This window comes from Rhinolophus ferrumequinum, chromosome 11, assembly GCF_004115265.2.
Source record: "Rhinolophus ferrumequinum isolate MPI-CBG mRhiFer1 chromosome 11, mRhiFer1_v1.p, whole genome shotgun sequence".
NCBI classification, from domain to species: Eukaryota; Metazoa; Chordata; class Mammalia; order Chiroptera; family Rhinolophidae; genus Rhinolophus; species Rhinolophus ferrumequinum.
In genome coordinates this window covers 48,667,814-48,692,156 of record NC_046294.1, presented here as the reverse complement: position 1 = coordinate 48,692,156, position 24,343 = coordinate 48,667,814, and the positions used below count along the sequence as shown (strand labels likewise).

The window sequence follows — 24,343 nt, the reverse complement described above, 5'->3', positions numbered from 1 at the left end:
ACTGAGATAGGTGAGCAAGGCTGGAGGGGAGGTCTGTAAGTACAGAGATCGGGGGTGAGGAGTGGGAGAGGAGGCGACAACAGGTGACAGCCAGATAACACTGGAAGCCCGACGGAGGGTGGATGCAGTGCGTATGTCAAGACTACTCCCTCGAACTGGGGCATTTTCTCACGATGATCACAACTTCTGGTGAGAGGTTGTAGAATTGTTTTAGGATTAGTTTGGCAAGAAAGTAGAGGATTGGAAATAAATAGCTAATGTTTGTTGAATGGTTCCTGTGTGCCAGGGCCTATTTTGGGCTCTTTATGATATTAACTTGTTTTATATCCAGCAAACCTTTGAGGTCAGCACTATTGTTATTCCCATTTTCCAAGTGGGAAACTAAAACGTAGGGAAGTTAGGGAACTAGCGCAAAGATCCAAGCCCAGCCATCCTGCCACCACCCACGTGTGCTCTTAACCACTACATGACAGTTGCAGTTGCAGAGAAACTGAGGGGTCACACTAGAGCAACCAGACTAGAGAGACAGAAGGGGGAGCAGGCAGGAGGAGGCCGAAACGGGGTGTGGGGGGAATGAATGTAGAGATTGGAAAGCCCTGGGCATATATAAAGTACTGATTAAGTTTCAATTTTAAAACAAAATATCATCCCTCATCAAACTTGATTTTCCTGTTTTATATTTTAAAAAGTCAATAGATTTCTAAATTGTGACTAAACCAACCCAGTTCATTTTCTCAGAAACCCACAAATTCACTAGAGAGGATGGTAATTAGCATATTTTCAGAAAGCCCCAAACTGGGAGTTGGAAGACCAGGGTTACAACAGCCAACACTGCTACCGATTTGGGTATAACGTTGGCCAGATCCCTTCTCTTAAGAGTTACACACACATACACCCCACCCCACACCTCCACCTCCCTACCCTGCTGTCTATTTCCTATGTTGGGAGGCTGGGCTCTGCATTCACCAGGTCTTCTGATTGTGCTGGGGAAGCTCTGGCTAGAGAAACGGCTGGCTCAGGGACAGAGAGGACACTGTAGGTTACTCAGTTTCCTGCCAGAGCAGCCATTTGTGATGCGGAGACATGCCTGCGGGGTAGAAACCTGCAAAGGAGCCAGGCTCTCAGGTTTAAATTTCTCTCAGCTTCTTCAAGGAGACCAAGATGTTGATGCAGAGAGCTATTTTTAGCAGCTCTGAGTACCCTAAAATGTCATGGGTCCAGGATGCAGGGATATACTGCATTGGTTCTGAGGGCAGTGTAGGTACTTGGAGCTTTTCCCCAAGCTCTTAATGATGTTAGGAATCGCAGTTAAGAACACTTTGGCCCCATTAGAGGCAGGAACCAACTGAGACTTGTTTTCAGAATCTGGAAACCAAAGGATGTGTTATATTAATGGTAGTCTGACTTGAAAATGAAAAGAGAGGATAAAAAGGATAACTAGTGTAGATAAAAATAAAATACTGTCTCACAAGAAATCTGTTTATAAATCATTTTCATCTATTGCCTCACTTCATTTCACAGCAGCCTTGTAAAATACAAATATAATGTTCCCATTTTACAGATGATGAGCTGGGGAAAGGCATTTGGGTTTGCTGAACACTTGCCATCTTCTAGGCACCGAGCAAAGCATGTCACAAATGTTCATGTTTCCCTCATTCTTGGGAGTTAGACTCTCTGCACACTTTTTCTTCCTCCAGTTTTGCTCAGTGAGGTTAAGTAATTTGTCCAAAGTTGCCCAGCTAAAAAGCAGTGGAGCTGGGATTCAAACCCCGTCTGTCTGAGCCCACAGCCTGTGCTCCTACAACACCGCATTTCCCAGAGGCTTCAGGGAATGAAGTGCCTCTGCATTGGTCCTTGTTCTCTGGAGCTTTAGAGAGAACTCTTCAGAGGCCAACGGTGATGATTTTGTCCCTGAACCTGCACGTTCTCTAGCACATAGTATCTGTCACATGTGAAGGCCCTCTGCAGTACGTGGGAGAATTGAAGCTTACTTTTAGCATGGAAGCCAGAAGCAGGCGCGTGGGCTTGTTTATACCCAGGCAGCTCCTGATCAGCTGCCTGGAAGATGGTATGGCATCCAAGGAGGTGCCCGCTCTCCACGAATAGGGTTTTCTGGATGGCAAGTCTGTCACTCCCCTCCAGGGTAGAAGCATTTGGCACCCTCTGCATTCTCTGTTTCTTGTGTGGCCTGGGGTAAACTGCTATCTTGAGACAAAGTCTGTTTTTGTAACTGTAATGTGGACTATTTTGCACAAATTCTTAGTGGTAATTTCAACTAACATTTCTATCCAACAGAGTTTCAGTTCCTGCATTCAGCTTATGGTAGGAGAGCTATTTTTCCTCATATGTATTATGGCCTATGAATGTGTTATATCGTAACAACGGTAGATCCCCTTTCCTTTCCTCCCCAAATCCCATTCCCTAGGCTTGGGCTCCCCCAGGTGGCTCAGCAGCAGTTCCTAAAGCATGCGGGAACATGTCTGATGGTGCAAATCATGGGTTGGAGACACACGTGAACCGTCCCCTAGGGCAGCAGTGAGGGAGCATGGCACTAAAAGGCGTCTTTCCCCTTCCTCCCTCTGGGGTCCCTGTCTGACCCACATCAGAAACCTTCACCCTAACTTGACTGCTGAATTCAAACAAACAAGTGAACAAAAATTGCTGGGCCTGTGTGGCTCCTCTGTTGGCTTCATGCAGCTCCTGTGGAGGAGTCCCTGGATTATACCTATGCGAACCCAAAAGACCAGTCTGCCCCAGGATCAGATTTTTCATCTCCATTGGTGGTCTGACATGTTTGAAGACCTGGTTGACTTGAGATACACAGTCTGTTTCATTAGTCCAGATCTTGAGCTCTGATCATTTTCAGGGCGTTGTCCTGGATGGAGAGAGGCGAGGGCCCAGTGTGCTGAAATGAGCAAGGGACCAGAGCTGGGTTCTCTGGGCAGTGTGGACTCCAGGCCCAAGGCACCACGGGAACTTGTGGACACCTGTGAGGGTCCCAGCAGTGTAACTTGACTAGGTCCTTTTTGTCATAGACAGGAAGGGACCATGGGAGGGACTTGCCACTGTCACCACCCTCACCTGGGCTGCTCAGGGCAATTTTTTGGTAAAATCTCTGCACACTTTTTTAGCTTTTACCCTGGAATCATTTGGATGTTGAATATTGAACTTACGCGTGGCACATCTTTCAGGAGATGAGCTGTGAAAATTTCTCCTTGCCGCTGCTGTGGGCTGTTTGATCTTGGGCAATTTGCTAATGTCTCCCGGCCTTCGATAATTTGTTTTATTCCAGAAGATCTTTGAGGTCCCTTTAAATACTAACAGCCTGTCCTCTTATAATTTTATTATTTGAATTTTGCTAGTTACAGACTTGTTTCTCTTATCATTTATGGGGAGTCGTGTTTTGTTTGCCTCAGGATATATGCACTTTAGAAGACTCCATAAAAATTGGGAGAAGCTCTCTTGCTTTCTCACTTCTCCAGTTATAGCTTGTACAGTTCCATGCAAGGCCCTAAGCTGGCCCTTGGAAGATACAAAGACCAGTAAGACAGGGTCCCTATTCTCAAGGAGCTCACAGTTTAGTGGGGAAGACAGAGAAGCCAGAAAGTGCAGGGGCTTCTGAGAAGTAGAGGGATTGGGACATTGAGCCATACGGGATCCATGAGGGGGCGAAGGTTAAGCGGTGGGTAAAAGAAAGACTTCGTAGTAGAGATGCGTCTTCAGCTCGTGATTGGTGGATTAATAAGTGTTTACTGCATAGCATTTGGGGAAAGACATGCCAGGAAGAGTGAGCATTGTGAACAAAAATAGAGAGATGCGATGTTCCTTGGCGTATTTCGGGAATGGTAAACAGTTTGTGTGGCGGTAGTGCAGGGGCCGAGAGTGAGAACAGGAGCGAGTCTGCAGCGATCAGAGGACTAGATCACGAAGGCCTTGAACGCCACGCAAGGCGTTCAGCCTTCAGCCTGTAGGCAGTGACAGCCGTGGAATGTGTTTAAGAAATGTTTTGTCATTAGGTTTAGGTCTTAGAAATATCACTGTAAATGTAGCTTGGAGATTAGAGTTGGCGGGATTAACAGCAAACAGGACTGTGAGGAAGCTATTGCAGTAGTTCCAGTGAGAGATGCTGAGATCTTGAATCAGAGCTGTCCACAGCTGTGAGGATGGAGGGATGGACAGATCCAATGGACAGGCTTAGAAACTGGAAGACTGGGTGACACTTTATTCTTGATCCTTACATCAGTGCTAGGAAGTGATCGTTATTAGATCCAATGGACAGGCTTAGAAACTGGAAGACTGGGTGACACTTTATTCTTGATCCTTATATCAGTGCTAGGAAGTGATCGTTATTGCCGTTTTATGAGACAACAACACTGAAGTTTTAGAAAGGTTGTGTGACTTGCCCAAGGTCTCACAGTTAATAAGTGGCACAGCCCAGGCTAAAATTCAGATTTCCTGATTTACGACATTGTTCAGGATGATGGTCCCTTGCTGCCTCTCTTCCTTGTAAGTGTGCTTACTAGACTGTTTCAAGTGTTAGAGGGCGTGAGGGCCCCGTACCTGGGGAAGTGAACAACCCAGCACCCGGATGTGGGCAGCATGCTGTCACTGGGCCACAGCCCTGCACTGCCAAGGCTTCGTGTGTGTGTGTCTCTCTCTCTCTGTCTCTCTCTCCCTCTTCCCCCTCCCCTTTTTAAATTGAGGAATAACACATATACTGTAGTACATAAAGTGCACTAGTCTCAAATGTACAGCTCAGTAATATTTGACATATGCATACACTTGTATTTAACTACCAGCTAAAAATACAGAAGCATTTCTAGGAGTTGGTGCCTTTCATGGCGCCAGAGCAAACACTCCTGTCAGAGCAGCCGCCTCTGTTACCAGGCCTCTGAAAGCTTCGGCTGGATTGTCTTCGTCCCACAACCGCGCTGCGTCACTACCGCCAGCAGAAGGGGTGGCTTTAGAATTGTACATGGGGAGGAAGATCACACAATACAGCTAACACATGAAGAAGCCAAGTTGACAGCTAACGTGTTTTCAGTCGCCCTATTTATACAGTTATTTGTATTACTAAGTATGCAAATACACAAAGAAATACTGAAAATGCTAACATTTGTTTTCTTTATAATGACACCAGAAGAAAGTAGCCACTTTTTCGGGAACATGTGCAGTGTAGTTCACTTGATCACTTGGGAAAGACACAATCAAAGGCACAGTCGCACTTGCTTCTTTCCTGGTTAATCTGGAACATGATCTTACCGTGTGTGATGCTGTCTTGTTCACTCTCTGGTTGGCGTGTGGCTGTGTTGCATCCCCAGCTAGACCGTAAGTCCCTGTGTGCAGTGACCATGCCCCACGTGTGTTCCCGTCCACGTGGCCCCCCCTCAGTGCTGAGTGCAGGACAGGCCTGTCACTCTTGGATTCAGTTTCATTTACTTAACTTTGTCACACAGCCCTTCAGGCTCATGTCAGACGTGTGGCTTAGGATGAAAATTACGGTAAATTACACACCACTTCGGGAAACAACTGGACCGGAGCTGGACCTCCAAATTCTCCAAATTCTCTGCAGCCAAATTCAGCCCTCCTGCTCCCTCGTGGAGTCCCTGTGGGGTCTTGAGGGCATGGACTTGCTCTGCCTGACTTCTCAGAGCTACAAGTTTCACCTTTAGGGAGTTGTTTTGGGTGGCCAGGGCTCTCCAGCCACATGGAATGGCAGGTTCTAAATTTGGAGACATCTTGGTCAGATTTTCAACACTAATTGGACCCATTATTGATCCCCAGCCCCCACTTACCCCCTCTCCCGGGAAAAGAAACCCAGGGTAATTGTTTAAAACCAACTGCCCTTCTCCTGCATTGTCTGCAGAGCCATGTCGTGATGTCCGGCAAAGGCCCTGGACTGTGCGTGGAATTCTGCGGGGTCCCCATTTCTTCTGCCAGAATTCTCCTTTTAGTGTCACTTCCCTGCCCATGATTTCCTTCTCATTTGTCAGCATCCGCTGTATGTATTGCGGGCCATTAATGCAAGCACAGGGTGAGCCCAGAACAGCTACACTTCCAGCCTCGATCAGCAAAAGCAGCAGAGTCCTTGATTTCCTTCTCTGGGCCCAGTACCTTCATGACCGAAGGAACCAGGGCCGTTACCTGTTACTGGGACAGGCAGGGGTTGATGGGATCTCTCTGGAGATGGACTGTCCCTGTCCGGGTGGAATTATAGACTGTAGACACACTTTCTTCTCATACCACCCGTCTTACCACAGCCCCTTGTTGAAATGTTTCAAGTATATCAGACGGTTACCAGTGCAGCCCCACCTACTACTAATATGCTTTAAAACACCCACATCCATGACTCCTAAGACCTATGTGAATGGAAAAGATATTGTTAAAATTATTCTTTTTACCCTAAGTAGCAGTTTGGGTCAAGAATGTTTCTCCTCTAGTGTTTGAAAGTATATCAGGGGAAATATCTAAAATGTTAGGCATTTCCCCCCTTTGAAACCCTATTTCCTCTCTCCTTCCCCACAGGATACCATGAAGGTAAGTTTTTTGAGTTATTCCCCACTTCTAGAACATACGAAGCATCATCTTTCACATTTTCAAGCTGAGCTTTGAGTCAGCCTGGGAAGTCTCTATAGATTTCTTTCAAACTGGGCCTCTTCTCTATTTCAAACCTATCCCAAGTTTGACATTTACTTTCTTAATGGCCCAAAAGATCATCTCTAATTCATGGAGATATCTCATATGAGGCACCAGTAGCACCTCAGCGGGAGGAAAAAGGGTGTGCGAGAGGTTTGTCTGGCCCTAGATGGAGACACCGGAGGCGTTAGCAGGGAGTGCACTGGCCAACCTGTACCTGCTAAGTTACCAAAGCTCAGTCCCTTTAGAAGACATGGCAGTCCGGCAAGGTTTGTCATGTGACAATTATTTTGGGGTCTCTCTTTGAAAGCAACTTAAACACACCTCCAGCTGAGATTTCAGGCATTAAGAAGAGTACTCAGTGGGTCCTGGCCCAGTGTATATACTCAAAGGCTCCAAGTTGCTACACATTCATGAGAAAGTGGCTGAGGAATATTCCAGAGCCTTAGGCCAGACACAGTGGGAGGCAGCATTCATAGGCATCTTCGTGGTGTCAGTTGTAGAAAATCCCGACTCCTAATTAGTATAAGCTCAGATTCCCTCCGTTTCAGATCGTTTGGAAGCTCAGTTCAGCGCTGTTCTCACTCACCCATCTCAGAAAGGCTGAACCATCTGTGTGTGTGAACAGGTCCCCTTGGGTTACATGTCTCTGTCCAGCCCGAGACCTTTGCTTTGTGTCTGTGATTGGTGGTGCCGCTTCTTGTTTCTGCCTAATGTCATTCTTATGTCTTCCCTTAAGCAACTCTGCTGATGAAACAGGCCTGGCCACAGAACTCGTCTTCCTGTGGCACTGAAGGCACCTTTCACCTCCCCGTGGACACCGGGACCGAGAACCGAACTTACCAAGCATCCTCTGCGGCTTTCAGTAAATACAGCCTGTCTCCTCCTTTCCTTGTTCCCCTTGGTTGGGACTGATTTGTCTCTTAGGAAGAAAGGAAAGGGAACTTTTAAAACTGACACTTGTAAGACAGTTTTAAGAGGTTCTCCTACCCATGCAAGAAATTGGCCCTCTTCGTTCAGGAAAGGTCATCCTCTTTGATCATGCCACAGGCTTTGGGGAGACCCAGAGCAGTAAGGGAGGGAGAAGGGAGGACAGAGGGCACATGTGGACGCCTGCCTGTGGACCTCTGGACAGAGAGGCTCCGCCCGCTAGCACGGGGTTTCTCGGCCGCGGCACTGCGGACATCTGGATCCCATCATTCTTTGCGATGGAGGGCTGTCGTGTGCCTCGTAGGATACTTAGAGTGTCCCTGGCCTCCGCCCACTGGATGCCAGTAGCAAACCCTCATTAGGACAATCAAAAGTGTCTCTAAACATTGCTAACTATCCCTGGGAGGCACAGTTGCCCCCTGCACGAGAAATCCTGCCCCAGTGGAAGCTGACTGTGGGACCAGAGTGTGTGCACGGGGTCCTCGGGGAGGACAGAACCCATCTGGCCGGTCAGATTGGTCACCCGCACCTGGAGGCGCAGTGGGGTGACTGGTGGTTTCACCTTCACATCTGATTTTTAACACAAAGTGGCTCCACTGGGTAGAATGAGGACCAGTGTTTAGAAACGACCGAGTGGCATTTTGACTCAATGTAAGTGGGAGTGGTTTGCCTTGTTGGAGCTTTCCAAAAGAGGGGCAGCTGGCTTTGCATGTGGGGAGTACCTGTCTCTTCAGTTGTTCCGGGGAGGTGGGGGGCTGGACAAGCCCTCGGGGGGATGTTGCAGACCAGGCCCCGTGGTCCGTGGCTCAGGGCATCGTGAGTCTATTAAGTAGATTAGAAGAACGTAGCGTATGTGTTTCTCTTCTTTAAAATACTCAGTGTTATTTTCTCCGTAGTTCTCATTGCCCCTAGACGTCGTCATCAGCTTATGTTTCTATACAACCTGACTCTCAACTCTTGGAGACTATGCTTTCATAATCACCCTCTCATTCAATCTACACTGTAGTCCTATTAATTGGGTGGATTTTTATTCCAGTTTGAAAGCCTGGGCTCAGAAAGGTAATATACCTGTTGCCATCCGACCTAGTAAGCAGCACAACTAGAAAAAGATATCACCCAGGTTAAGTTGCTGTTACTATCTTTTTTCATGAGGTTAATTGTCCTCTTTAAGAGACGGATGGCAGCAGTGGGGAGTTTTTCCAGGTATCCGTGGCATGCTAAATGTTGATGGGCACATACATATTCTTTCTTTTATCTACACATGTGGATGTGTATAGACGTGTATAGACACACGTTCTGTAATGCAGCAGTAAGAGGCCTGGAGTGGAAGCCCGACAGAGTCGGATTCTAGGTTTGGTTCTGTGTAACCTTGGATCATTCATGTCCATGCTTCGGACCTTGGTTTTTCCAGCTGTAAGGTGAGGGGCTGGACTAGGTCATCTTTAAGGTTCTGTCTAGCTATTAGGCACCTGATTCTGTCCCTTTGGTGCTGGGTCCTTAACACCCTTCACTCTGGCAGGGATGTCCCCTCTGCTGCCCTTAGTTCACTAGCCTTTGCTCACACATGCCCAGGTATGGGGTACTCATTCCCTCCAGCCCTTTCCACAGTGAGAATGTCTGAGTGTTAGAAGGCCTTACCTTCTACTATGTTGAAATCTTCCTGCAGCCCCATCAAAATGTCCACTAGCTACCGTGTTTCCCCGAAAATAAGACCGAGCCAGACAATCAGCTCTAATGCATCTTTTGGAGCAAAAATTAATATAACCCGGTATTATATTATATCATACCTGATATATTATTATAATCACCCGGTCTTATGTAACACCCGGTCTTATGTTATAGTAAAATAAGACCGGGTCTTCTATTAATTTTTGCTCCAAAAGACACATTAGAGCTGATTGTCCAGTTGGGTCTTATTTCCGGAGAAACACGGTATGTTCCAGTCCTCTCAGGTTGTCACAGTCCCTGGAAAGGACCATAACATACCCCCTCTCTTTTAAGCAAGTAATGTATGAACCTGTGTACTTTTTAAATGGAGGTGGGACTAACTGACCCTCCCACACCCATCAGGGTTCCTCCCAGCACAGATTTGGTGGCTTTCAGTGCCACAGGACATTCAGGGCACTTTGACACATTCAGTTCAATTTCACCCACACTTGCTACGCCTGTTTGTAATTAGGTCTTCCTCCTCCGTATTCAGCACCCTCTTGTTCCACTACCAACAAGGAGACTTGGGGGTCAAGCAGGAATCAGATCGAGAGCTTTGTCCAGACACGTAAATCTAATGCTCAATAACCCGATCCGTGTAAGAGGCGCCCTTGATGTGTGGCTCAGTGCCTTGGAGGCACAGGGCAGTACAGCTGGAGAGGATTTATGCCAGTGCGGAAGGATTGGAGAGGGGGCTGGGAAAGGTTTCATCTGCTAATGGACACGCTCTGTTTATTCCTTTGGTTGATGGAACCTAGAATTGCGGTTAGGGAGCTGAGCGAGAACAGGGCGTCATCAACAAAACCTCTTCCATAAGGCAGAGCTGGGATTTCTAGTGATCAGACTCCTTGTGTCTCTCACAGTGTTGCTCGTAGTGAAACGATGATACAAAGGCTAATACAGCAAATGCCCAAGATTGGCCTGCAGAGGCCTATAACTCCGACAGGAGCTCTGCCCAGGGGACGGTGAGCCCTGAACTCTGGGCCCAGCTCTGTGCTGATGTGCGGTGCAATTTTGGGGAAGTCTCTGCCCCTGTGGACTCCATTTCTTACCTGAAACAGAGAGGGTTGAACGCAAGTCTCTAGTGTCCTTAAGGCACAGCATTTCCAAGACCTACTCTGCGACCTTCAGACTTAGGTAGGACTCCTTTAAGGGGAGTCCGGCCTCCCCCGAGTGAGTTGAGTCCAAGTTCATTTGAGCAAAATGCATGAGGATTTTTTGCATCGGGCCCAACAGCTTCTTTTACTTAGATGCACAGAGTAGTGACCCTCCTGAATTTTGTGAGACTCAAGGCAGCCGAGGCTATAGCCCAGGGGATTTGCCAGTGGTCCTCAAGGCTATAAGCAGGATTACCCGTCGGTTATGGAAAGTCCTCTGCAGTGATTTCCTCATAAAAGTTTCACTGAAACACTCAGAGACTTAGAACGGCAGCACTAGAAAGACCCCTCTGATATTGTCTAGTCCCAGGGAGGGTATTTCTTGAGAGAAGAATTGAGCTGATTCACTGACAGGGCCCAGGATGGCAGTCCAGGGCAGTTTCTGAGCCTGGTGACCCAAATGGTAACCGTGAGAACCACTGTGCTGAGAGGAAGGACCAGTGAGGCCCGAGCCCTCGCGAGCAGTTGCGCGCGCGCGCTCAGCGTCTGTTTGCTCATTATCTCATCTGTGAGGCGTGCGTGTTGGTCCTGATGATCTCAAAGGCTTCTTCTAGCTCTGCAGTTCCGCTTCTCCCTTCTCAGACGGTCTGGACAAACGGCAAGCTCTTCTGCAGCAGCATCGTTTTGGCTGCCACGGGTGTGTTGGCTACTGCTGTGTGTGTGTGTGTGTGTGTGTGTGTGTGTGTGTGCATGCGCGTCTTCATTTCATAACATTTCATAAGAAAGGGAAACACTCTCAGACAAGGTTATTCTTAGATGTGGAGACCAAATTCTCCTGCAGTCTCTTGGAGCCTTTTGGTTTTCCTCAGAGGGACGATCTTCCCCCTTTAGAAGGTGATGTCCTTGTGGCATAGAGGGACCACTATCCACACTTCCCCAGGGCATGAACATTCTAGAGCACATTCTCGGGGAGGTGACAGGGAATTCACCCCCATTGCTGTCTTGTTGACTTTCAAGAATCATAAAATCATGGCATTTTAAACCATACAATTTTAGAACCTTAGAGTTCTAGAGTCTGTTTCAAGTTGGATCACACCATGGAAGTCACAGTTTAACCTCCTGTCTCCTGTCATCTTTCAGACCAGTCTCTGCTTACACACCCCCGGGACAGGAAGCTCACTAGCTCTCTCTCCAGCGAGAGAGGAAGAAATATTAGCTAACCTTTATGAATGGGCTCTGAACTTAGTAATGTGTTTATCACAGTAACCCTGTGAAGTAGATACTGTTACCCCCATTTTACAGATGAGATGGATACGTCTACAGCTATTAAGTAGTAGGGCTGGAGTCTGGACCCCAGTAGTCAGTCTGGCTCCAGACTGTTTAGAACCACTGCTCCATGCTGGCTAGCTTTCAGAGACAGGCATCTTAGTTTTCAGGGGTACTCTGCCCTCCTGCATAGAAGAGAGGTGCTCTCCACTTTGGCAGGACTCCCCATACCTTGTTTTCTCCCTTTAAATCAGGAGTCGGCAAGATAATAAATATTTTAGGCTTTTCTGGCCATAAAGTCTCTGTTACAACTACCATTGTAGCAGGAAAGCAGCCATGGTCGATATGTAAATGAATGGACGTGGCTGTGTTACAGTAAAACTATTTACGAAAACAAGCTATAGTTACAAAACCTTGTAGTTTGTTGTAAATGTTAATAGTGTGAATTAAAGATTCTGCGGTAAAATAAACTTGGGCACAGTCCTCTGCATTTCCCTGTCTTAGAGATTCACAGTTCGTCCTGTCATTTAAAAATTTCTCAGAGTCATGGGATAAAAAGCAAACATATTTATCTGTCTTATTTTGCTGCTTTTTTTTTTGCAAAACAAAGATTACAATCCCTCAGAATCATAGTCTCTTGTATACTGTTGGGATGGGCCCATCCTGAGAACCCCTTTTGTTTTCCAGAGAAGTAAACCGTGTCTCTGAGGTGAAGCTGCCCTCCGATGGCTCCTAGCTGTCTACTAACCTAGACTCCCTGTATCCCCCCAGGATCTGCTCCTCTTCCCATGACCACCTCTCAAGATGAGCTCCACAGTCTAGAAACTTGCAGGAATCTGCTCTAGACTTGTCCCTCAAATGACTCCCACCTGCCCTTCTAGTTAGTTTCTGGTTCTTATCAGTGCTTATTCTCTTTAATGTATTCTTTCCACTCCATCTTCATTGCTACTTACTTCCCAAGCCTATTTGACCACAAAATTAGTTCCTCGTGGAACAAACTGTGGATCTGCAGGTGGAAAAATAAATGACATAATTCCGGAGAAGGTATAGGACACTTTTTGTAGTGCCTTTGTGTGGCGACTAAATAGCCGCTCCCACATCCTTCTAACTCATCAGAGACATGGGGGCACCAAGTCAGTTGTGATGTGGACTAAGGGAGATTTGTGGCAATGTGGCAGCTTGCTTTTACTTGGGGTTAGGGTAGAAGAGACCTAGGATTTTTAGAACAATGGGATTTTAGTTCAAGAAGAGATCTTCATTCTTAACTTTCTGATTTTACAAAATAGGAAACTAAGGCCCAGAGACTTGGCAATAGTTACAGCAAATTGGAGGGAAAGCTCAGACTGAAGCCTGGATCTCCTCTTCTAGTAAAGCCGCCTTTCCACTCTGCCGCCAAGTCCCTTTTTGCAGAAACAGCGCGCTGTTGCTCAAAGGGTCCTTGGTGAGCATATTGTAGGCGAAAGACCTAAGGCCCAGAGAAGTTCGGTGATATGTCGGCCACACTAAGTGAGGATGGGGGCCACAGGAAGAAGCCCCAGAGACACCCATTGGGGCTCTGAAGCCAAGGTTCCCTGGCACTTGCCCTTTCTGAGCCCCAGGATACCCTTGAGTTCTATAGAATCATTCCTTTTGTGATTTTTTGTTCCTGAGTGATTCCTGTTTCCAGTTTTTCCGTGAACATAGGATCTGATTCTTTTCCAGAAGATTCAAAGGTAGCACAGTTGGGCTGATCATGAGCTTCTTGGGTTCTGACTTCTCGGCCTCACCCCCAGCTTTTGTCACCCTGCTGAGGGACCCACATGGCCCGGGTCTAGTTCATGTGAACCTTCGTGATCCCTGACTTCAGCCCCTCAGGCACAGGTGGCCCTGCTCCAGGCGCTGGGAGGGGATGAAAAGCCAGCTCTGTATGTGTCTCAGAAGATGAGAATCTCTGAGTGGTGTTTTGTGTAGAGTTTTTACCTTAAACCTTGGCAGGGTAGAAGGGGAACATGGGGGAGATACAAGGAGAAAAAGGAAATACAGAGTAAGGGGGAAAGAAAGACAGAAACAGCAGTAGGAAATACTCTGGGTACTGAGTGAGGAGCCAGAAAAGCAAGAAGATAGAGTGCGATAAAGAGCGAGCGGGTTGAGGGTCTCCTGTCTCTGTGCTCCTGCCTCTCAGGGCATGGAGCTGGGAATCCCGGGCTGGGAGCTGCAAGGGGCCCTGAAGAGATCAGCTGGTTCGTCTGTTATTTTGTGGCCAAGAGCCCTGAGACCCAGAGAAATCAAAGGTGCCAGAATCACACGTGCAGCCAGCCTTGTGCTCCAGGACTGAGGGAGCTGCCTCCGGGGCCAGGGCTCTGAGTGGAGTCCTGTTCTCTGTTCTCACCTGTGTTTCCAGCCTGGATTCAGCCCCTCCTGGTCTGGGAGCCATCCCTGGGACCCGCTGCCTGCCGGTGCTGCTGTTCTGCTGACTAACTGGAAGTCTCTCTTATTGCCTTGGTACAGGATACACTGCGGGGACTCCATACAAGGTCCCACCGACCCAGAGTAACACTGCTCCACCCCCCTACTCCCCATCACCCAACCCCTATCAGACGGCCATGTATCCAATCAGAAGTGCCTACCCCCAGCAGAATCTGTATGCCCAGGTAGGTGCAGGTGGGAGCCTGGGCCCACCTCTTCTGCAGGTAAAAGGGCCACCAGCCTGGGGAGGGTGGAAAGAGAAGGAAGAGGAGTTCATGGCTCTGGCCAGCTGTCACTGTCGTGTCAGTGAGACACTAACCCTGCGGTCTATACACCCCCTCCCTCCACCTGAGCCCCGGGGCGGGGGCGGTGTACACACACAAAGTCACTTAGGTTAATGGAGCCCAGAATGGTCAGAAGGGCAGCGGCCGTGGAGATCACCCAGCTCAACTTCTTTTCATACACATGGGGAAGCTGAGACGCAGAGAGGCAGTGACTGGTTCAAGGTCACACAGGGAGCTCCTGGTTGAGTCAGGAGGAGACCCCTATGTATTGGGCATCTCTCCCTACCCCCCACAATGACCCTTCCTTGATAAAGTGTGAGCTTGAGTGGGGAGGAGATAAGTGCCCAGGCTCTGCCCCCAGTTCCCTGTCTGACCCTGGGCAAGTGTCCCCCCGACTTAGTGCTCCCGTCTGGGCTACTTCGGCTACAGAATGTAGGTGCTCTGATGCTATGTGACAGTGACTGTATGAGGCTTCCACATGCGCATAGCACTTTTTCGGGAGTGACACTTCTACCCGAGATGTAAGTTGCATTTAGAAACAGCTGTATTGGAGAGTAGAATGCACGACTGGAAAGACAGAACACAGACTGGAGATCCATTTGTCTTGTTGATGGTAGGCTGCTTTGCACTGTGCTCTCAGATCTCGGGCTACAAACCTACATTTTGAGGCTGTTGTCATTGTTTAGTGGAAAGATTTGAGAAGCTCTGGATTAAGACGAGCCAGGGGCCCCTGTCTACTTCCCCCAGAGATCAGCAGGCTTGTGGGCGGTGGCAGCAGGAAGCAGCCCCGGGACCCAAGCAGTGGGAAGTCACCTCCACCTTTTTTCCTAAAGGGTAATGGGTAGCAGGATACATTTAGGGAAATGCTCTGCATTGATGACATTTTCCCAACATGTGAAAGTTCAGCACTGCTCGCACCAGTGTGACACTTGCACTAATGCTTCCCGAGCTCCCACTTCCTTCTTCACTCATCGGGTGAGGTCCCAGCCGCACACTCTAGGCAGCTCATGGAGCGCAATGCAACAAAATACAGATATTTTAAAGTGCTCCCATCGGTGTTAAGGGAGTAGAGCTGTTAGCCCGTTGGACCGTCCTAGCGGCCGTAGGAGCAACGCAGGACAGGGCTGGAGCCTTACTGTTCAGACCAAAAGCCGAGCCCAGCATGGAGCTGACCACAGTCACGTAGTAAGACAGCAGCAGAGCCCTTGCTGGGCCCACGCCTTGTGTGCCTGGGCCAGTGCTTCTCGGACACCCTCCCTTAGGGCCTGGGAAGAGCAGGCCCTACCCCCGGACCCCCCGAAAGCCCGTGTGACCTCAGTCTCCTTTCCCCCAGGGAGCCTACTACACACAGCCGGTGTACGCTGCCCAGCCCCATGTCATCCACCACACCACGGTCGTCCAGCCCAACAGCATTCCCTCTGCCATCTACCCAGCACCTGTCGCCGCCCCCAGGACCAACGGTGTGGCCATGGGCATGGTGGCCGGAACCACCATGGCGATGTCAGCAGGTGAGGGCCACCTCTGTGTCCGTGTCCCGCCCCCTCCAGGAGCTCCTGAGGGGGGAGAACAGGCATGGAATCAGCTGTAGCATAGCGTGAGGATCCTACGCTGGGGGCTTCTGGGAGCCCAGAGGAAGGACCCTCTGAATCTGTCTGCAGGGGTGAGGACGACCTCGCCGAGGAGGGCATGTTGAGCTAGGCCTTACAGGGTGAACAGAGGCCAACCAGCGATGGCAGAGGGAAGGGCAGTCCACGCAGGAAGAAGAGGAGGAGGGGATGGGCCGAGGCTCTTAGAAAGTCGGGATGTGAAGTTGGAAGGGTGGCTGGGGGAGTAGGCAAAGATAAAATGGAGAGAACACCTTTCGGGAACAGGGAGCTAGCAAGGGGGTTAGGCAGAGGAGAGATGGGGTTCGGTTTACACATTCTCTCTGGCTGCCAGGTGGAGGCAGGATTAGATGGGGAGAGGCTGGAAGCAGGTAGGTCGGTGGGGAGGCTGCAGTTTACAGCAGATGTGGGGACGCGAGGACTCTGGTAGCAGCAGGGTTCCAGAAAGGAGGTCGGGACAACGTTACTTGGCAGTCAGGGGCTTAAGGGCCTGTCCAATACCTGATTGTAACGCACGGGAGAGGTAGGCATGCAGGACCCTTCTCCATTTCTGGCTTACTGCGCACGTTAGACTAGAGCCCTGTCCCTCCAGAACCTTGAGGGTCGGGGTGGGAGAGAAGCAAGAGGAAGAGCGGGTTTAGGGAGGTCGTTGGATGAGTTGATATTCCAAAGAAGAGCACGAGAAGACGGGAGCTGGGAATGACCTTTAGAGTGTCCCAGCTTTCAAAGAATCAGCTGGGTCACCTTCTGCGGGCAGAGTACGAGGCGTGGACTAGGCAGGAGGTGGGAGTTGGGGACTTTATTCTGCCCCAAAGTAAGGGGTTGTTGAGGGCTCTCATTTCTGCAGGTCACGTCAGGACCTATCGAATATCCCCTTGGTGCCAGCCTGTTGTTCTGGTCCTGGGGACTAGTTACCGACCAGTCAGACTAGAGCCCGGCCCTTAGGAACAACTGGTGGGTGGGAAATAACCACGTAAACCAACAGTTACCACTCACTATGACACTTGCAATGAGAGGAGCACACAAAGAAGAGTGAAGGGAGACCCCTGGAGAAGAGGGATTGACTCTGGAGCTTCAGAAAAGTTTCCTCTAAGCAGAAACCTCAAGGTGGGGAGGGCAGGCGGCAGTTCATGAGCAGACGGGAGGGGGTGCCGGCCGTGGAGCAGCTGTATGAAGGACCGTGACTTCATCCTCTTCACCCCAGCATCCGGGGATGGCCTCATCAGCTTTACTCTTCTCTTTGGATGCCCAGGTACCCTGCTGACTGCACCCCAGCACACCGCGATTGGGGCACACCCTGTCTCCATGCCAACGTACAGGGCCCAAGGGACCCCAGCGTACAGCTATGTGCCCCCGCACTGGTAAAGCCTGCAGCCCATCCAAGTGAGTGGGGCCCCGGGTGGGAGAGGCAGGAGGGCGACTAAATCCTGGAACTGCTTCAAAGCCCCGGCTTGGTCTGAAGCACAGGTGTCAGTGGGGCAGTTAGTTTCCAGTGACGCCCTGCTCCCAGTTCAGTAGTATCACTCTGTAATAGCTGTCACTTTGCATGCTGTCTCATAATCCTTACGGTAGCTCCGTGCAGTAAGGGTGATTAGCTCTAGTGTACAGATAACTAGTGTTCAGCATCACTTCACCAGTAAAAGTGAAGCTGGGACTTGAACTCCAGTCCTCTCGTGCTAAATCCTATGTTCTTTACGGTACAGTCTTCAGACTTCTTTTAACTGAGGGCCGCATCCTGCAAAGGAAATCTTACCTCAGTCAGGTGGGACCAGGTGGAGACCTCGGGCCAACCCCCAGCGCCCGCTTCCTCACGGACCTGGGCAGCTCCTGAGGCGGCGCCAGTGAGCCACAGGCCACCAGGGTCCTCACTGCACTACCTCCCTCCTCAGCGCCCACCCTCCATCCCCTCCAGGAGCTCTTGGCCCTGGACGGGAAGCGGGCAGCGTCGCTGGGAAGGCACAGTGAGGGGAGGGGTCCAGTGGCTGCCTGGTGGCCTTGCAAATGTCACTGTCACTAATGGCTTCCCCTTCCTCCCCCAGATCTGGAGTCACACATCGTATGCAACTACTCAAGTCTTACACAGGTGCTGGAGCAGCTCCCTAGCAGCACCACCTCTATTTGCAAGAAGAGACAACGGAAGTGCAAGGGTCACTTTATGCATCTTTAACGGTTTTGATTTTGATTTTTGTTTTTTGTAAAAGCTGCTTTTTCTGATCTCCTGCCTCTCCCCCACTACCCCTCTTAGCCACTGCCCTTGCAGCTCTCTCCGCCCTCCTACCTGACCAGGCACATCCTCTCTGCTCTTCTTTCCCTCCCAAGCGTCCCATCCCCGGGGACCCCAGTCTAGGGGCAGGTAGAGAGTGGGGTTTATTGCAGTGGTTCAGCTGAAGGCATGATTTCCTTTGAAGAGCATAACAGGTGTGGCCCTCAGGTCCAGGGTGGGAACTCAGAGCAGGCCACATCTCTGGGGGATTGTTTCTTTGATTTTTCTCAAGCGAGATTAGTTTGGGACATTACCATGTCCTGACATAAATGAAATGTCTTCTGAGAACCATCGCAACAGACCAAGAACAAAACCACCTGATTAGGTAGGAGTGTTCATAGCAGCTTAATACCCCAGGTGAGAACCTGGGAAAACCAGATTCTTTCTATGGGAAAACTTGGGTGGGGGGGGGTGGGGCACTGTGGGAGGGAAATGGGGAGAGAGGTGCTTGCCTGCTGGCTTTGGTTTGCAAGGTCTCTGGCCGAATCGTCTGGGCCTAGACCTCTGATTTGCACAGTAATGTAACCTGACCTGGCACTTCCTCAGAAGGTGATTTGACCTCAGACCTGCCAAGCCGCTGCAGGGCAGTGGGATCCCAGCCTCCCAAAGCCTTGGAAGGCCAGGTGCCCTTGTGTAACCCAGACCGTGGCCTCTGAGCCCTCATGGACCCACTCTGCTGAGGAGCTGTCTCCTGATTAGAGTGGGAAACGCATTTCTCTCCCTTCCCTCTGCCCTTCCTGGTGCCAGGGCTCACCCATCTGTCCCTGGCACTAGCAGGTAGGCCAGGCTCTTGGTTACCTTTTGCCATTCGCGGCCAAAGTGAAGGAACCACATTCCAGTTGGGTGCTGGTGGCTCTGAAGGGCAGGATAGTGAAGGAAAAGCAATAGCAATAAACATTTCATAGACTCATGGAACTGAAGGGACCTTAGCAGTCATCTCATCCATTCCCCTACTTGACAGACGAGGAAGCCGAGACCCAGAGCGGAGGAAAGGACCTAACCCTAGACCTCGCAGGACATTAGCAGGAAACGCAGCCTTCCTGCCTAGGGGCGTGGCGCCCACAGAAGTGCCCCTAGGGATGGGTGGGCTTGGTCTTGCAAACATTAAGTCAGCAGTGCTCACACCCGGTGGATGCCGGGACAGTATCAGGGCTTTTGTTTCTGCTCTTTTCCTCCATGGACTCCAAGGCAGGGGTTGAAGACTGGGCAGAGGTCACAGGGGGGCAGATGGCAGGAGCAGAAATTGCAAATGAAGAAATAGCATTTGGAAATTCTGTGAAGACATCTGGAACTATCATCCTGAGAGAAAAGGAGGATGAGGATGAGGCCCAGGAGACATGGGATCTCCTGGGAGACAGAAGAGGGGTCCCTGGGTCGGGAGGCCCTGCTAGTCGCGGCCGGGACCTGGTTGTCTAGCTCTGCCCCCCTGCACCCAGCACTTGGCTGGGCCAGCAGCCTCCCTAGTGGGGGCGGGAACATTTTCTGTATAAAATGGGATCGTTGATAACATTTGGGACTTTTAATAACTTTTCATTTTAAATTCATGCAAACTTGGACATACCCCTCCCCCTACCTCCCACGTCTCCCTAAAGGAGAACAAAATCAGGAACCCTTGGGCCAGGGCGTCAGAGGCTACCTGGCCGTCCCCAGGAGGGGACAGCCCTTCAGCATCCTCAGTGCAGAGCCAGAGTTGGGGGGCCCACCTTCTTGGCCTTCTCGAGATCTGGAACCAGTAAGGAGAAGCCCAGCTATTCTAAACGGTCTGTTCTGGGGTGCTGAAGAGGTTTCACTTTAAAACAACCAAGTTTTCCAGTGTTAATTCATTTTTTGCAAATGCTTCCTCCCGCTCTCTGGTTTTGTAAGGGTGGGTGAAGGTTGTTTTAGATTATGTCATACATGTTTGGAAAATGCCAAAACAATAATGGTGATAATAGGAAACCTTTGCATTTGTCAGGTGCTTCACAGATTTCAGAGCATTTCACAGCCTTTAATTTACTGGCCCTGAGAGAGAGAAACAGGATAAGTTATCACACCCATTTGACAAACGAGGAAACTGGTTCTAGAACGACCTTGCCCAAAGTAAGCAGAATGCTGGTATCCTGACAGGCTTCCCTGAATCCTGTTGCTTCTGATGGGGTAGAGGAGAACCACGAGAGAAGGGGAAAAAGCGGAGACCTAGGAATAACCTTGTTACTTTGTACTTTCTAACACCTAGTACCTCGCAAAGCAATTTCACATCCATCCTCTGATTTATTACCATGTCCTGACACAGACATACAATAGATTATTCCTCCCATTTGATCCATCAAGAAACAGACTCGGAAAAGCAAAGTGACTTGCTCATAAGTGGCAGAATCCCAGTGTTTCTGTTCTCTTTCCCTCCAGTCTGACTCCATACACAGGCTGGTAGACTAAAGCATCTATCTATGCCCTGCACCCTCTCTCAGCCCTAGTATGTAAGTCAAGATCAGAGACAGGCCCCGAGGCATAAACAAGGCCCGGAAAAGCTGTGGCTGGAAGAGCGCAGGCCCAGCACCCCTTTTTCAGTATGAGCTCCGGAGCCCCAGTTCAGCTGTCCTCATCCTGTTGCTTTGATGGAGAGCCACAAGCCTAGCCAAGCTTGGGGAGTCATTGCAGAGGGACCGAGCCAGGAGGGCTGGGGCCGCAGTATGCCTCTGTGGGGGCCAGCACAGCTGGCAGACTCACAGGTGTCGGGGTGCCAGAGGCACCCTCCAAAGGGCGTGGATGGCCCAGCGGTCAAGCTGGACAGGTCAGAGTGGCAGGGCCCCGTCGTAGGAAAGCCAGCAAGGCAGCAAGGACAGGGCTGAGCCAGCACGACTGAGTGTGGTGCTGGCCTCCGCACGCAAACCCTTCTGTCACCCCATTGCGCTGCCTCTCCCAGCACCGCAGCGTGGTGGCCAGGGTTAGGGGCATAGTTGGCTTCAGTCACCAGCCAACCTCCTCACTTTCCCCCACTTCTAGTTGACTCCCCCTCATTAGCTTGGGGCCTAGGAAGCTGGAGTGCCCCCAAGTGGTGAGCCTAAAATAATCTGCTACATTTTGAAAAATTAATTTTTTTTCCCCGTGAGACCAGACAGTTGCTCCTCTCTCTCTCTCTCTCTCTCTCTCTCTCTCTCTCTCTCTCTCTCTCGATCTCTCGATCTCTCTCGATCTCTCTCTCTCTCTCTCTCTCCCCCTCCCTCCCCTGGAGATGACCCTCCTGGAGTGATATCCCCTTCCCTAAGTATTGAACAAGGACACGCACACCTGTCCAGAGTATTTTTCAGGTACAAAGTACTTTGACATTGATTGCCAAAATACCCATTTTATAGATGGAAAAACAGTCTCAGAAGGCTTAAGAGACTTGCCAAAAGTCACAGAGCTCATAAGAGAAAGAACCAAGGTTTGAGCTCTTCAAATCCTCTGCTCTTTCTGCTGGCACTGCCCCGTCCGAGTGGCAGGCTTGCAGACGGGGTGGGCTGCCCAGACCCCACGGGCGAGGACCGGGGCCTGGAGAGAGTGCACAGTCCTTACTCCTTACCCCACCTCTGATCTGTGGCCACCCACATTGTTCCACATCTGACGTATCTCCCAGAGGCTGGGGGTGCTTCTTTGGAGGCTCTTGCTTTGTGCTGAGTGGCCTTCAGAAATGAATCACGTAGGGCATAAAGCAGGGCAGGCCCCTTGTTCCCCAAGTTCTGGTGTCTTTGTGCAGACAGGACGTGGCCGGTCCCCGCGAGGCACTGGCCTGGGGCCCTGCAGATCAGATTTCTCAGCTCTGCTCCAGGACCAGAGAGGGAGACCTAGAAGGCGTGGACCTCGGTCACAACACTGACTAATCATTTAGATGTCACCCTGGCGTTTCTCCTCAATTGCAATTGAAAGTATGTGGCGGCTCTGCTTTCCCATCCTGTATTCTACTGCGTCTCTATAGGGTATGTGGTCCCCAGCCACTTGCCAAACTTGGAAACCGGAGAGGGGTTAGGTCAGGCAGTGGAGTGGGCAGGCGGGAATCCAGGCCCAACCCACCTCCGAAAGCGGAGGAAACCCAGACAGGCTAACATCAAATTCCATACCTGAGCCTCTCAGAGCACAGTCCTGTCGCATGCCAGGCTGGCTGCAGGCTTGGTCCTTTACCTGCCCATGTTTCTCTCTCCTAGAAAACTCCTTTCTGAAATTAGGCATTACATGGTTCCAGGGCCCAGCCTTCAAAATTCACGGCAGGCCAGCTTCAACATTCCATAGGCAACCTTGCCTGAGCCAGACTTGGGTCCCACTCCCTCAGTTTCTTCAGTGGGTATTTTCTATCTTGCATGCTGTTGAGTCCAGTCCAGTGGCCAAGTGACAAGCGCAGGAGTTAGGACTGGCTGCCACAGCCTGAAAGGGAAATGAGCTCCTGCTCTCCTGTGGCTGCATCTAGTCCCTGGGCTCCTTGCCACGGCAGTTTGAGGCCCTCTACCCATTCCAGCTCCTGGTGGAGGGATATTTTCCTTCCTAAAGAGAACAGAGATAACAGCTTTGCAGATAAGTACCAGATTTGACCATAGGAGTCAAATGGGTGAAATCATCTTTGAGCTTGACCCCAGCAAGACCAGCTCCAGGCTCCATCCAGCCTTCCTCCTCAAGGCTGAGAATGGGAAAGAGGGAGGCTGCCCAGAGACAAGCTTCTCCTGACCAGGGGAGGTACGACCAGGCCTCTAGCAACTTGGAGTTGTCTGTACCTTCTCAAGGCCCACGGGCCTGTCCCATCTCCTGACTAAGGCATCTGCATCCCTGTTTCATATCACATGACAAGAAACCTGTTCTCATGGCATGTAACATCCCTGTGAGAGTGTTGTATATGATTTTGTATTTTTTAATTCATTTTAATCTACAAGTTGGAATCTAATTTTTAAATTTTATTGGAACTCACATTTTAAAAGGAAAAACACTTAAAATAATAATAATAAACCTTTGACCAGTGTCTTCCAAGTAGTTTGATCAAAGAAGTCATAGGTGTTTTCAAAACACAGCCTGGAGTGTAAAGATTGGAAAGCCCCGTGGCCTGGCTTGTGTGTATGAAGTGTAAATCTGGTTCTGTTTCGTTGTTTTGGATTCTTTTGGGTTTTTGTTTCATTTTGTTCTGAAGATCAGATAGTGATCGCTCTGAAAGATTGAAGCCAAGAATTTGTAACTATGATATTTACTGTAAGCTGTAGAACATTCAATAACTATTAAAAAAAAGTTTCCAAAAAAAAAAAAAGGTCTGGGGTGACCAGACTGGTGGTTCTTGGGGCGACGGAAGAACACAGACCAGCTCCTGGACCAGTGAGTCCCCTGGGTTCCTCACAATTAATTCTAAACTTGTTTTCGCCAGTGAGGTCACACCTGTGCTGCATCTCCTCAAAGGCATGGCGGGGCTTCCCTGGGAGCCATAGTGGAGGGGCCTGGCTACGGGAGACGGAGGCTGTGACTGGTGAAGGCTCACGGCTCCCGAGAGCCCACCCTGCGGCTGGCAGTGCGCTTTGTGCTCAGTCCTTGCAGCGCGATAGTAAATGAGCCCTGTTCTCAAGAGGGGGCAGCGAAGGAGAAGAACCACGGTGACGGAGCTCGTGAGCCCCACGTGCAGCCCACTCCAGAGGTGGAATGCCTGAGCTTGCTTAACGGGTAAATTTGTCAGGTGGGAAACAGGGAAGTTTGTACTCACAAAATGACTTCAAGGGAAGTCATGTGATCTCCAAATGGTAGGCAAACGCTGTTTTACATTCTAAACATCGCTCATTTCCTCTCTGGGAAAGCCACTGCCCAGGCCCAGGCTTCTCTGGGCATCGCGACCACCGTTCCCTCCCAGAGCGTGGCCTCCAGCTACTCGCCCAGCCTCTTAAGTTTTCAGCCTCCTCAGCTGGAGAGAAAATGGGCCCACCGAGGCTGAGTGAGCTGGCTGACGCTAGAGCTGTAGTTAGAACTCAGGACTCCTAACTCTCCAGGCCTTTCCAACAACTCACGCCCTGTGCCCTGTGCCTCCGTAGTGCCCTCCTGGTCTCCCTCCTCACCTGCCGGGAAACTCCTCCCTCCTGGAAGCTGAAAGCTCCGTCAAGTGTGGAAGGGGAAGGCACCTCTGGCCACAGGTAG

General features: G+C 50.2%; 1 protein-coding gene across 5 annotated transcripts in view; it reads left to right on the top strand.

The window, feature by feature from the left end:
• FAM168A (family with sequence similarity 168 member A) overlaps positions 1 to 23,131 on the top strand; it is a 149,773-nt gene extending 126,642 nt beyond the window's left edge. The window contains exons 4-10 of one of the 5 annotated variants that reach the window (XM_033121488.1): positions 2,296 to 2,322; positions 6,526 to 6,537; positions 7,376 to 7,501; positions 14,124 to 14,266; positions 15,699 to 15,873; positions 17,222 to 17,352; positions 18,009 to 23,131. In XM_033121488.1, the coding sequence (XP_032977379.1) occupies positions 2,296 to 2,322; positions 6,526 to 6,537; positions 7,376 to 7,501; positions 14,124 to 14,266; positions 15,699 to 15,873; positions 17,222 to 17,334 (596 nt within the window). In that variant the 3' untranslated portion in view covers positions 17,335 to 17,352; positions 18,009 to 23,131. The remainder of the gene's footprint in view (positions 1 to 2,295; positions 2,323 to 6,525; positions 6,538 to 7,375; positions 7,502 to 14,123; positions 14,267 to 15,698; positions 15,874 to 17,221; positions 17,353 to 18,008) is intronic. The other 4 variants (XM_033121490.1, XM_033121489.1, XM_033121491.1 and 1 more) reach the window with 4 other exon arrangements.
• The last annotated feature ends 1,212 nt before the right edge of the window (positions 23,132 to 24,343 follow it).